A 12706-nucleotide genomic window follows, 5' to 3' on the forward strand; every position below is an offset into this window, starting at 1 on the left:
GAATTGTGCTTCGGCGCCGCGCTAGAATCGAAAGACGCAGACAATTACTTAGCTTTCGCGAGTCAATTTCTAAGTAACAGAGGTTGTCGTCGACGAGCAAAATAAGTTTAGCGTCGTACCTTCATTTTGCACGTTTATAAACGCTTGTTCTATAGATAACGCATAACGGTTCGGCCACAGGTATCTGAAAAAACAAATTTCAAAAGTGAAAACAAAATGTATAACAATTCTGTAAGTGAAATAAAAACTATCTCAAATAATATATTTTCGCAATATGTATCACCTAAATATAAAGAACATGTAATATTTTTATATTATCCTTCAATCTCGATTCTCCACGGGCAGTCACCAGTCACCGATTTTTTTTTTAATTACTTAACGCATTTTTAACGTCCCAAATCGCGGAATCGTTCGAACTTCGCAGTAGCCAGATCGGTAATTTTCTCTAAATGTGCCGACAAGCAAATAATTTCAACAGTAACTCTTTCTTTTCTTAATCAACTGCGGTAGTCTACAAATTAACGTCTTTTATGCGTTGCCTTCGAATTACCGTCTATTGAAAATGCTCGATTACCGATTCGTCCAACCGGCGCCACCTAGTGTTTCCCTTTGGAGTTACTGTCTATCCATTACCTGCAATAGCTTCTTGTCAATAAACACTGATAGACTTTAATGATCAATTCAAACAGGAAAATGAAGGAAAGGAATCTAGTGACTTGTCCAGCATGATAAAAAAAAATTCGAGATTAAACCAACTTAAGAGAGTATGACATAATGTACTACAGAAATCATTATATAGCAAATATATTTAAATACTGAAGTAAACAAAGTATTTTGTCTCAGTTGAAGAATTATTTTTCTACATAATATAAACTAAATACTTATGCAAAAATTACTAGTGTAATTTATCGCATACGAATTTGAAAACAAATACAAATCAATTTATGATCACAAAGTGATTTCTCTACAAAGAAGACAATTATAAAACGTCATGAACATAAAAAATTAACTAAATGGACACAGCAAATGAAGTAATAATCTCTTTCCAAATTTTCGTCTATTAGTATTGCTAAAATGTTCACTTCAGTTGCTGTTTATATTGAAAAAAAGTTTCTAAATTGATTCAATGTAACATGAACGAGAACTAAATCAAAATCATCAACGTTCACCCAGTGATGTGAGTCAAGAGTGTTGCAATTAAAGAAAACTAGAAGATCCCTATATCTTTTGGTTTAGTAGAAGTTTCTCCCATTCTATAGTATTCCCAAACACTTCTTGTTCTAACCACAGTTGATAGTGTTGTTTAAAACTATCGGATAGATCGTAGGTGGTCCCAAGCACGCTATTTAGACAATTATCAACAGGAACAAATTCGCTGTCTTGCTGAAAATATGAATTGAACTAGTACCCTAGTTTTATCGAGTTTACGAAAACTTACGTTCACTTGTGTATATCTACGGTTATTGAACCTGTCCACTGAAGCTCTCAGAGCACACTCTTCAGCTTGGAAGTCCCAAGGTCTCGCGTCCAAGTCTGCAGTAGTCAAAACACATTCATACAAAATCTAGTATTTAAAATAAAAAATTACCGTTTCCATATGCCCAATCATCGTTTAACCTGTGTCTGACTTTTTGATAGATAGCACTAATAGTCTTCATGTTAGATTTTCTCCACTGACGCCCCAAGTACTTCGTTTGCATTTTCAACAGTTTCAAGACGTACAACTGAGTCATGGCGTGTCTCACTTTCAACGTGCGCTTGAGAATTGGTGCGGATTTAAAAACCACCAGCATCTAGCAAGTAAAAATGTTAAGACAAGGACCAACAAACAAATCACGGTACAGTACCATGATCCTCGAGTGCTTCCATTTTGTTAACTTGTTGAGGATTCTTAATAAATTAATACAAGAAAACATGTTCCGCCAAGAGAACTGTGCAGAGTCGCCAATTTCGAGACTCTCGGCGGTCAATTCTGGTTGATCGCCGATGACGCAAGACGGAAAGTCTAATATAGGAATCCTGAAAGAATCTTTCAAATAATGGCGTCGACGCTGTCATTCTGATCTTACACATTCTTGGCGCCAACGTACGCCATGATATTCTGATTGAAAAATTTCAATACTAGAGGTATGCAGTTTGCAAAAACGAGGTGCTGAGACATGAATTCAAACTGATAAATGTGGTTCAATTTGAAATGTTTTAAAAGTAACAACAAAATGGCGGACACAGCTTTGACTATGATTTCCTTGTGGCGGTTAACGTCAATTCCGAGTTTCATTGATTGCAAAACGGTCATTCTAAAAGTGTGAATGTCAGTCTCTTGGTTTGGGAATATCGAAGTGACTCACGGCATCTCTTCGGGTAGTACGTCCGCCATGATGTTGATAGAGTCGGTTTTAGCTTTTGAGGTAGGAGCTGCTGCTAGTAGTATCTTAAGTAAAGCTATCATGTACTGCGGTAGGTTAGGCAACATCGCCTGGTATAAGACTTCCGTCGAGGTCAATTCGATTTCGCCCTCGGAAGTCGACAGAGGGTTGCGAGCGATTTCTTCCTCTTTTTGTATCTGTAGCTCCGCTAAGGAGGTATAAACGTGCTGAAATCGTCAGACTATATCGACAAATAAAATGAGAGTTTCGATTGGCTACCTCTTTGAGGGTCTTGACCCCCTCGTGGATGGGTAAAGGCAGTCCGGCCAAACTCTCGCGGTCGCCTTGCAAGCTGTAACCGACAAATTTCAAGCGCGCGGTGTCCAAAAACAAGTCAATGTCTTTCTGGCGCACTTTAGGCTTCCACGGCAGCCCTCTCGGGACCACGACCGAGCTCTGCAAAGGTGGCGAGGTAGGCCTGTTCGGGTAATTACTGTACATTTGGTTGTTTTCGGTGTTTTCGGGTGGGCGGCGTTCGTCAAACTCCGACAGTTCGCCGAGGTCATCACCGTTATCCCCGGTGACGGAGTCCAATTCCATTCCCAACGACTCCTGGTCGTCCAAACTGCTCTGTTTCATCAAATTCTGCAAATGAGTCGAAGCAAAAAGGCGAGTGAATAGACACACAATGTCAATCTCCACCGACTACTACCCGCGCCTCAGCAAAGCGTCTAATCTATATTGCGATAGCCTAAAAGAAGTCTTCAAAGATTCGTGCATTTGGATCCTCCAAAATTTCGACTATAGAGTTCCGTACAGGTTTGAGGTATTTACAGAACGGTAAGTTTAGTCTTGCTAGTCTACCAAACCTATGAAATTTACAAGCAAGTTTGAGAGAAGATTCAACATTCAATTCTTTTTACCACTCATGCCTTTTGCCACGCCCACTTACAATTACCTCGCCGAAATAATGATTATTTACAACAATGAGCTGACAACAGTTTTAGAGTCTGATAAATGATGAAGAGGAAACTATAGTGCAGTATGTACAGCAGACGCCATAGTTCTACACATTTTAGCAGGTTGAGAGATTTCCAACTCACAGCTACCAGCCCAAAGTGAAGTTTGGTGAAGTAGCTTACCCTTCTGAAAGGTCTGGTGTTTCTCTTTTGATTCTGCGCTTCCAAAAGGTCTGAGGCACTGGCAGGTGGTGATGAAGCTCTCATTGTCTTGGCTATTTCCATTGTGTCCTCGTCTAGACGCGGAAGACCAGCTTTAGCGCGTTTCTCGTCTTTTAAATCTTTCAAAACGCACATTCCACCTAAAGTTACAAGAATTAATTTCCACAAAAGTAACAAAACCTTCTTCATGGGGAAATGAGGAGCTGCCCCACTACAGAATCTCGTCACCATTCCCAACAGCTTCACGATCAGCAACTCTTCATCAGAGGAATTAGCTACAAAGAATATTTTACCAAATGATCTGTCACGCTCTAAGTAATTACCCAGATCTGTACAAAATGCTTCAACTTCATTTTGATATTCAGTCAAACCTGAATCTTTTTCGTTTCTTATTACTTCAGTTATCGTGTATAATACAGACAGTATAACGCGGAGATCTTGCGAATCTGTTAAAGAAACGGCGATTTTGCGCATCGCGACGTGAGCAGCGGTGCTATTCCTACATACAAATTTTGTTATAAAATGATATTTCAAAAAATACGCAACTCACTCAATTTCTATGTTAAGCAAGTCTGTGAATGCACTAAAAACTCCCAACTGATAAAGCAGAATAACATTGACTCTCGCCCACTGTTGCTGTTCAGCGTCCGACTGCATCTCTGCCCAACATCCTTGGGCTATGTACAAAATACATCTCGCGGCTCTCATCCTGAGAGGTTTACTGCTGACTTCCAGCTGATCAAGGAGTTTCATTACTACCGATTTTCTTTGATCGAGGGATAATCTCTGCCAACTTGGTGGCAAATTGTATTGTTCCATTTGATCTTCGAAGGCTTTAACATTGAAGGTGAGCTCAGGTTGTTCAGTGTAACTGTACAACTCGGCGATTTCATTAGGATGAGTGTCAGTGTCATCATATATAAATTCAAGGTCAGGAGAGTCAGTTCCACCACCCTGAAAACCACACACACAATGCATGTAAGAAGTTTTAAGTGTAAACAATAAAAAAATCTGGAAAGAGGAAGGAAAGGATATAATTGTAAAAATTACGGATCTGGAGGATCTGGAAAAACTGTGAGATGGGCCAGGTTCATCTCCGTCAACGACATGTCTGAGGCGGTTATCCGAAACTCTTCGCATGAGCATGGGAAGACGTCGCCCCATTTCTTGCAAAGCATATTTAATTTTTCTCACGGTTTCGGCGTAGTTTTCTTTCGGTTTGCTCGCAGCCATTCTCGCGATTATAATAATTTTATTTAAACAATCTGAAAGAGAACCAAGTTGAAAGTAACAAAAAATATACAGAAAAACGTCCCGAGGGGTATCTGGAAAGTGATTGGCTTTGCGCTAATCCAACAATTAACCTAACAAATGTTTGTTATTAACAATACACGAAACTTACATCGGAGTCTTGGCGTTGTCTTCTGATAATTTCTTTTAATCTAGGCAAGCCACGTTTTCCATTTCCGTTAGGATCCATTCTGAAATAACCACCATTAAGAAATTTAACATTTCTTTCATTTATACACAAATTGCAAACCAAGAATTTTATGACAGTTAAACAATTTCCTCCATTATTACTGACGTATATTGACCCGGACCCTGAACGCCATCTGTCAACCAAAATTCGAAAGCACTTTCAGCCCAAAAGAACAGTTATTTCCAAAAAATATAATTCTAAAACAAAAATTGAAATCATGATTAAAAAATAAATATTCGATCACGCAAAAATTTCATATCTGCGCGCCAACAAAATTCATGGAAAAATTATCTGTTCATCGAATCTTTTAACTTCCCTGTACTTGGGAATACCCCACTGAGCATCTTAGCAACAAAAACAAGACTTGAGTTAATTTTTTTTTTACTTTTTTCTCTTGTTTTATGACGAATTTTTTGTTATATCGATAATAACTAACACGATTTTGGTTATGTAAAGGATAGGGCATATTATTAAAAAAAAATAGGTTTTTTAGATCTAATGGGTACAGTTTATTATGATATTATCTCTACATTATTTGGCATCAAATGAAATCCAAGATGTATGGGATTGTATGGGATCTAAATCTGTAATATATTTACACGGGTAACCTGCAACAGCCCAACACCATTTAACTTAAAACTAGAGGCCAAGTTCAGTTGTATCGTTTTAGTCGTCAAAAATGAAAAATTCGTATCCATTCGATAAATGACGATGATGTTTCTGGAATGAAATGGAACTAAGGCCACTTTTAAAATATAATACTATACAATAACAGGGCTACAAAATATATACTATTTACAAAACATATTTAACAAATAAGAATTTTGGGTTTATAGTGTGCACTTTTAAGTGGTGCAATCCTAAGCTTTTTATTTATTTTCTAACAACAACGACAAGGCTACTTCCGTTAACAATTATTGTACAACTACCTGAACAACAGTTAACCATTTATATGAAATCCAAAACATGTTAAAAATACTATTGTCATATATATTTATAATATATACATATAATATAAATTGTGTATATAAATTACGTCTTTACATCTCCAGGACGCGGTTTCGTTAGGTAAGTTTCAGTGGAGTATTTTATTGTATAACAATTTTAGGTCCTAGAGATGTCTGAAGACAAGCCACATGGCAGTTAAGCCGACAGTTGCGGACCTGACAGAAATGTAGATGGCGGTATAAAAAAAAAAATTTATAGTTATCACAAGAACCTGCCATCGTAAAAAATATTCTGTGCAGGTGCAATACTGAGCTATATGTGGAAGGCATAACTAAAGGGTGATTATCGAATGTTGAAGTGAACACACAACAATCTCCCAAATTTATTCGGTAGCGCTAATTGTAATAGTTTTTCCTTTGGGGTCATCAAAGCGATCCATCGTTTTAATATCCATCATCATTGTAAGACCGAAAGTTATGATCAGTAACAGAATAAATGTTACAAACAAACCAGACCATATAGGAACTGAGGTGAAACCGACACAATTGTAAGCATCACCGAAAGTGGCATTTGGGACGAATGGCTGAATCTGTAAGATTATGTGAGATTTTTTTTTTTTTTTTGTCATAAAGAAACAATACCTGAAAACCTGGTAACAACAGCGATATATCACGACGTTCGTTTGTCAAATTAAAGCCTCCACAATGGTATGAAAATCCAAACGGTGCAAAGTAGTCCTTGCTAACTTTCAAAACAATTTTTTGGCGGTTATAAGTTGTGGCAATTGAATTTATGTACCAATAACGAGTGCTGTTACTAAATGTTATTACAATCCTAAAATGTTACATTAAAATACCTGCATTACTTTTAAGTGGCTAAAATTTACTCAATTTCTAAATCATCTGAATCGTGTTTTACAGATACAGTGTAATTATCACTTCCAGATACTGTTACTTCGAAGTCCTTTGTTATATTGATCCTAAAAACACATCAATAAAAAATGGAAGAATTTTACTAAATCAGTAGGTGTACTTTTTTGAATCATTCCTTGAAGAAAACTCTCCATTACTAGTTAAATATAAGAGAACATTGTCTTTATTAAATATAATTCCAGTGTCTTCCTTGTCTTCTGCAGGCTCTTGAAGCAAACTTCGCAATTTTCTGTGAGTGACCTCCTCAGGTGCCACCTAAAATGGGTAATTTTACAAAAAATTAATCTCTACTTCAGATCTTTTTTATACCCATGAAGTGTGGTGTGCAGTGTATATAACTAAAACATTTTTATGCTGTTGAAGAATGTCCTTATAAATGGAAACAATATCAGAATCTAGAAAAAGTCGATTAAGTGATGTACACTTTTGTTGTTCAAAACCGACCGTGACGTTTTAGCATATGAAATCGTTGTTCATCATCTTTGGCATCATTTAAATCAATGATCAAAATGTTTTTCTTAGGCACATCAGAAGTACTCAGCAAGGACGCAATGGACAACTCAGTGACGTCCTTATCAAGCTGCTTGATAGCCCCGATTGGATTTTGTACATAAGGCTTGTATGTGACGTGCTGTTTCTGTTTTTTCAACTCGTAAAGTTTTGGGAACGCTGTTTCACCGTTTTGGTCATGTTGAGCAAAATCTTCAGGACTCAACTAGAAAACTCTAATAAACTGACGTCTCCAATTTGACAAAATCAGACTCACAGTGTGTTCCGCGAACACAAGAACGTAAGGATCGTCCTTTAAATATTCTAAAAGTGTGTCTTTAAACGAATCTTCGCTGATTTTGTGCAAAGCAGGTACATGTTCTGACATTCTGAAATAAGTCATGTGACCAGAGATTCCCAATTTTTTACGATTTTCACAATTAGACGTTCACCCTCAAAACGTGTGCCCCAACGGGTTCGATTTGGGGCACACGTACGAAATTATCTCTCGACTACAAATAAAATTTAACTTACTTGTTTGTCCCCCACATGTAAACAGGTACAAATTCCGCACATTCACCACAATTAGTGCCTAATACTGCTAATATTAAAGGTAAAAAGAACTTGTGGAAGGCCATACTGCTAAAACTAAAAATTTTTCACGACTTTACAAGATCACGTGAATTTTGGGAGTAGCGAACATTTGACAATCAGGTGAAACAAATGACTAGCCAACGACAGCGACATCGAGTCATCGAGTAACTTAGCAAATGACATAAGCGACATCTCGTAATCGAAAGATTAAGTAACCGAAGCTTTTTTACAAAGAGAGACCTTCAGAGTTTTCGCAAAATCAACACTTTGATTGTATTTCTCTTTTTTGCACTTTTTGTCTAGAATTGAGATTTATATAACCGTAAAACACAGCTGGGACAAAACTTGCAACAAACTTGCAACATGATTGAAGCCATCTGATGGTCAGTTGACGAATTTTTAGATTTGTCTCAATTTAGATGGTTAGCTGCCTGTAACATTTTTTTTTAAATCTTGACCAATCCTGACTTTATGTTCAATGAAATTTTCAATTTTTGATTACGTTTTCGGTTCGGACGTAAAATTTTTGAAATAATTAATTAATTGCCGATCGGTGCAGAACACTGCTAAGTGTTTTTGTAAGTTCTGCTACCAGCACGTAGAGGACGCTCGCTAGTTCTGTTGTACTGTTGTAGGAAGTTGAAAAGATCGTCGAGTCAATTTGACTTAGATGATCGATATGGCTGGTTTAAAAATTGAATACTTGAATAGAACAAAAATGTATTTATAAGTTAAAAAAATATTAAACATTGTACAGATCTATAATATTAAGTATCACTTTTCAAATCTATGGTGCAACGGTTGGGGAAACATCAGTCTGTCCAAAGAGTGAACAAATCACAATCAATTAGTAAAAAGTTCCCAACAGTTGCATTCGAACACATTCCGATATGCTGAAGGATACAAATAAACAATACTGACACTTAGACTATAGTAAACTAATAAAATGAACATAAAAAAAATCTGCAAACAAACACCAGCACAAACACCGAAAAAGCATAATGAACTGGTAAAGGAATGCAACATCACATCGTTATTGCTGATCAAATTGCACATAAAAAATAAATTTAAAAGAAGGACCGGTGAGATCCTTTAAAGTCGACTGTCAAAAATTAACAAAAAGAAAACTTTGGTGGTTTAGCATTGCAAAAGGAAAGAGCTCATCTCGTTGAATGATTCTGGAGCAAGCTATTTAGGTACTCTCTTATATACACGTAATATACACACTAAGAAGACCAAGTCTTCAGGATACATGCTAATATAGCACATTACTTTTACTTTGTACATAAAATTTGGCAAAACATGTTCAACCATACACGCACTGTATCATTTTGTACTATTTCACAAATTTTGGCACGGATATTCAAAATTCGTATTTACAATCCAACCTCTTGGAATTGGGGCGATTCTGTGGCCGCTGGCGCGTGTCCGCGTTCCAAGTTTTCGACTTTAACCTGAAGTACCGGAGTTCGCTCTCGTGTTCAGGGTGCAGCATCTCCGTGTAGGCTATGGGAACGCACAGATCTGAGTACTGCTCGAAGAAATTCTTGTAGCCTCCTTCCAACAAATACACTTCGGGGTAGTGAAGAGAGGGGTACGCGTCTTGGTTGAGTTGCCTGTCCTGCTCGCGCAAGTATCGATACCTGGGGACAAAATCGGGATCGAAAACGGTCAAAATTGATGGAACACGCCGACTTACAGGTTGGGTCCGCGCTCGCTGGAGAATTCGCAGTGGAACACCAGGATGTTGTATCTTTTGCGGGGCTCCGGACTCGATCCGTCGACGTCCTTCAGGAGTTTCGCGCACTGGTCCTTGGTGTAGATGTTGACGGCGCCGGCGATGTGCCCTCCGTCGTACTCGTACGGGTATCGGCAGTCTATCACTTTGAAAGAGGCGACGTTTCCGTTGAACTCGCCTCTGATCAGTCCCGCCAAGGTCGCCGGCGTGATAGACTTCAGATCTTGGTGCCGACCCTGCGTCAACGGCAAACAAAACGTCTTGCTGAAGTCGCCGATCAGGTCTGGTTCCACCGACGACCGCTGCACGGCGCACATGATACTCTCTTCGGTGGCGGAGATTGTGCGTTGGAGCGGCGGCCTGACGACCGTTGGCACCGACGCCTCCTCTTCGTCGTCGATCACCTTCAGCTTCTTCGTGTTGGTCGGACTGTCGAACTCTTGCGGCGGCTCCGGCCTCTTGAACGGGCGCAGATCGCCGGAATTCTTGAACAGGCAAGACCTAGCCCTACCGCTATTCGGTGTGGTCCTGTCATGTTGGAACGACAACGCTCTGCGGAACAACGGCCGGATCACCAGGTCCTTGGGCGATGTCGACTTCACCACCGTCCTCTCCTTGTTCTTGTTTTGATAAGAGAGGGGCCCACTGATCAGCTTGCTGAAATCTTGCGGCAAGTTGTCCTCCAGAGGCTCGATATCTGAGAAATCTTCGAAGTATTCGTCTTCCATCGAGCCGATCGACGCCGATTCGAACGAGCCGCGGGAGGGTGACGCGTACGACGAGAATTTTCCACCCTCGCCATTGTAATTTGTTATGTAACCGGAGTCTCGAGAGTTCGGATCGTGGTCCTCGAGGGGCCGCCGAGTCACGATGTTGTGGTTGCAGTGGTTCGGCGAAGTCCCCGAACAGAGGGTGCTCGGAGGGCTGGAGCTTCCATAAAACGACAAGTCCTCGTTCTTCGAGGGACTCAGCGTTTGCGGGATGTTCTCCTTGTCCAAAAAGACACTTTCTCCTCTTTTCGATCTGAAACAACAACATTACATTTCATTCACGTTCGCGCTCCTCGCATCTCATTAACAATTTATTTCGTTTCCGTGACCTTCAAGCCGCCACTTGCCAATTTTAATGAGGCGGCAAAACGGGCGGTTCCGGCCCTGTCCCCTTCGTTGCAAACAGTAAAAACCGTGTTTTCCCGCTCGCACCGACCAACAACAACACTTTATTTTGAGTGTCCTTGCAACAACGTATCACCCAAAAAAAAAAAACATTTACGTGCCGACTATTCGATTTATTAATACCCGATCAAACTTGTTACGATAGGGGATACCGGGTTACAATCGCACAACAGGGTAAATAAAACATGACCGTCTTCGGGAGCAGTACGAAAACTTTTTTTACACAATATTAATTATTAATTACTGTTGTTTGTTCTTTTGAAATTTGCACTAGGCAGGATCATGCTGCAAGAAGTGACTCGAGTAATAATAATGTGGAGACAAAGGTGACAAAAAGTTTTACAGATATGATAACACTTACCTTGGGGGACACTGGCAGACTTCGCACAAATCCGTACCCATAGATTCCCACATGTTGGAGAATGTGTCTATAGGAATAGAGTTATCCTTTAAATTGTTCTTAAACTAAACACAATCAACAAGCAACTACGACGAGATACGTCCACTCAACACACACAAACCAGACTTAGTAGAAGTGAATGTAGCTTACCTCTGTCTTTATGCTATAACTGCCTGTCCCCACAACACAAACTTCGATGGTGGGGATTACACCCTACACAGCCATGAGTTAGGGCAAGGGCGCCAAAACAACGTCAAGACTGGAGGGGCGTTAGGCATGAGAAATTTCTACTCGTACCCTTTCCTTATTTTTGGAAATAAATACAAAACCGGACCGACCTGTACTAGTTCAAAAAGCCAACAAATCACAACCGAAATTCGAATTTTTTCAGGTACGTCAAGTTTTTTCTAACCTCATTATTTTACAAAAATTAAAAACACGTTTACGATCATTTTTGTCACACGTTTTTACAAAGCGAGTAAAATGTATCTGTCTACGATTACAATAAATTATATTTTCATCCGTTTGCCTCGATAAACTATTCAAGCCCACGTATGTTAAACTACAAATAATACTGAACCATTTCTTGGAACAAATTTACATCAGTAGCTATTTTGACCTGGGAATTGTTCAATTTTTAGCAGCTTTACTGTTACGCAAATACAAAAATTAGAGTCGCTACTGCGAATTTTAATTTTTTTAAATTATAAAATTAAATATCGAGTTCAATAACGCAACTCTCCAAAATTTGACGATTTGAATTTCAGTTTCAAAATTTTGATTCTTCGTTACTACAAGCTCCTGGCAATTGGTGTACATTTGAACAGGATGTCCCATCACTTGTGTCAAGTAGGAAAATGACTTTAAAACTAAATTATATTTACATAATATGAAGGCATAATAGATGCATAAATACTGTTCACCGCCACAAAAATTGTTAAAAGCACGCGAAAAACTATCACTTAAAAAATTAAATTTTGTTCGATGCAGTTCAAATTTAGTATATGTTATGAAAAAACTATAGAGAAATAAAATCCGTGATTACAATTCAATTAAAATGTTTTGATGTAAAGATATTAGGTTAAATTAATTTGGGCCGTTCTACTTTTTGAAAATTTATGGATTTATGAGGGATTGCAGTTTGTCTATCGCCGTAACACAGGCAGGTACCGCTGAAACCCTCTTGCTGAAAAAAGCAATAACCACAAACTTAACTTTGTCTGCCATAAATTTTCATAAAGTAGAAGTAAGTGATAGTTTTTTTGCCTGCTGTACGTAGGAGTTTTAAAGTCATTTTCCTACTTGACACAAGTGATGGGACAGCCTGTATAATTTGTTGAGTCTTTACTGATTTTATTGAATTATAAAATGCAGTATAAGAGTTAAATTTCGAAAATTTTCGT

The 12706-nt window shown here is 38.7% G+C and overlaps 3 protein-coding genes across 8 annotated transcripts; all 3 read right to left on the minus strand.

Moving 5' to 3' along the window:
- Window positions 1–788: 788 nt before the first annotated feature.
- Strip (striatin interacting protein) lies at window positions 789–5234 on the minus strand. Of its 6 annotated transcripts, XM_069060089.1 has the most exons (12): window positions 5088–5233; window positions 4950–5028; window positions 4098–4501; window positions 3871–4046; window positions 3509–3822; window positions 2646–3011; window positions 2349–2593; window positions 2070–2297; window positions 1848–2019; window positions 1589–1793; window positions 1439–1533; window positions 789–1383 (listed from the first exon to the last, which is right to left on the minus strand). In XM_069060089.1, exons 2-12 carry the CDS (start codon window positions 5025–5027, stop codon window positions 1219–1221), a joined length of 2448 nt encoding a protein of 815 aa, XP_068916190.1. In that variant the 5' UTR covers window position 5028; window positions 5088–5233; the 3' UTR covers window positions 789–1218. The 6 variants fall into 6 exon arrangements, with proteins under 6 accessions (XP_068916190.1, XP_068916188.1, XP_068916187.1 ...); XM_069060087.1 differs by having other exon boundaries at window positions 3509–4046; window positions 5088–5234; XM_069060086.1 differs by having other exon boundaries at window positions 2646–2996; window positions 4098–5028; window positions 5088–5167.
- A 278-nt stretch (window positions 5235–5512) lies between these two features.
- Window positions 5513–8138, minus strand: VhaAC45 (Vacuolar H[+] ATPase AC45 accessory subunit). Its single transcript, XM_069060090.1, has 8 exons — window positions 7931–8138; window positions 7674–7785; window positions 7352–7622; window positions 7217–7302; window positions 7008–7162; window positions 6862–6954; window positions 6617–6809; window positions 5513–6564 (listed from the first exon to the last, which is right to left on the minus strand). The coding sequence occupies exons 1-8, from the start codon at window positions 8032–8034 to the stop codon at window positions 6358–6360; spliced, it is 1221 nt and encodes a 406-aa protein (XP_068916191.1). The 5' UTR covers window positions 8035–8138; the 3' UTR covers window positions 5513–6357.
- Window positions 8139–8693: 555 nt separating this feature from the next.
- On the minus strand, window positions 8694–11466 carry LOC138139788 (M-phase inducer phosphatase-like). The gene is made up of 3 exons (XM_069060276.1): window positions 11265–11466; window positions 9690–10751; window positions 8694–9633 (listed from the first exon to the last, which is right to left on the minus strand). Exons 1-3 carry the CDS (start codon window positions 11315–11317, stop codon window positions 9354–9356), a joined length of 1395 nt encoding a protein of 464 aa, XP_068916377.1. The 5' UTR covers window positions 11318–11466; the 3' UTR covers window positions 8694–9353.
- Between the last annotated feature and the right edge of the window lie 1240 nt (window positions 11467–12706).

This window comes from Tenebrio molitor, chromosome X, assembly GCF_963966145.1.
Source record: "Tenebrio molitor chromosome X, icTenMoli1.1, whole genome shotgun sequence".
NCBI lineage: Eukaryota > Metazoa > Arthropoda > Insecta > Coleoptera > Tenebrionidae > Tenebrio > Tenebrio molitor.

What these genes read in the sequence shown, in the direction of transcription:
- LOC138139788 (XM_069060276.1), bottom strand. Translation starts at nt 11,317, where the DNA reads ATGTGGGAATCTATGGGTACGGATTTGTGCGAAGTCTGCCAGTGTCCC. An exon ending in GTCTGCCAGTGTCCCCCAAG is followed by an intron (nt 10,752 to 11,264) that starts GTAAGTGTTATC and finishes TTGTTGTTTCAG; the next exon opens with ATCGAAAAGAGGAGAAAGTG. An exon ending in AGCGAGCGCGGACCCAACCT is followed by an intron (nt 9,634 to 9,689) that starts GTAAGTCGGCGT and finishes TTTTGTCCCCAG; the next exon opens with GTATCGATACTTGCGCGAGC.
- VhaAC45 (XM_069060090.1), bottom strand. Translation starts at nt 8,034, where the DNA reads ATGGCCTTCCACAAGTTCTTTTTACCTTTAATATTAGCAGTATTAGGC. An exon ending in TACATGTGGGGGACAAACAA is followed by an intron (nt 7,786 to 7,930) that starts GTAAGTTAAATT and finishes GACTTATTTCAG; the next exon opens with AATGTCAGAACATGTACCTG. An exon ending in TCAGATGATTTAGAAATTGA is followed by an intron (nt 6,810 to 6,861) that starts GTAAATTTTAGC and finishes GTAACATTTTAG; the next exon opens with GATTGTAATAACATTTAGTA.
- Strip (XM_069060084.1), bottom strand. Translation starts at nt 4,780, where the DNA reads ATGGCTGCGAGCAAACCGAAAGAAAACTACGCCGAAACCGTGAGAAAA. An exon ending in TTGCTTAACATAGAAATTGA is followed by an intron (nt 4,047 to 4,097) that starts GTGAGTTGCGTA and finishes ATTTGTATGTAG; the next exon opens with GAATAGCACCGCTGCTCACG. An exon ending in GTAGATATACACAAGTGAAC is followed by an intron (nt 1,384 to 1,438) that starts GTAAGTTTTCGT and finishes TCATATTTTCAG; the next exon opens with CAAGACAGCGAATTTGTTCC.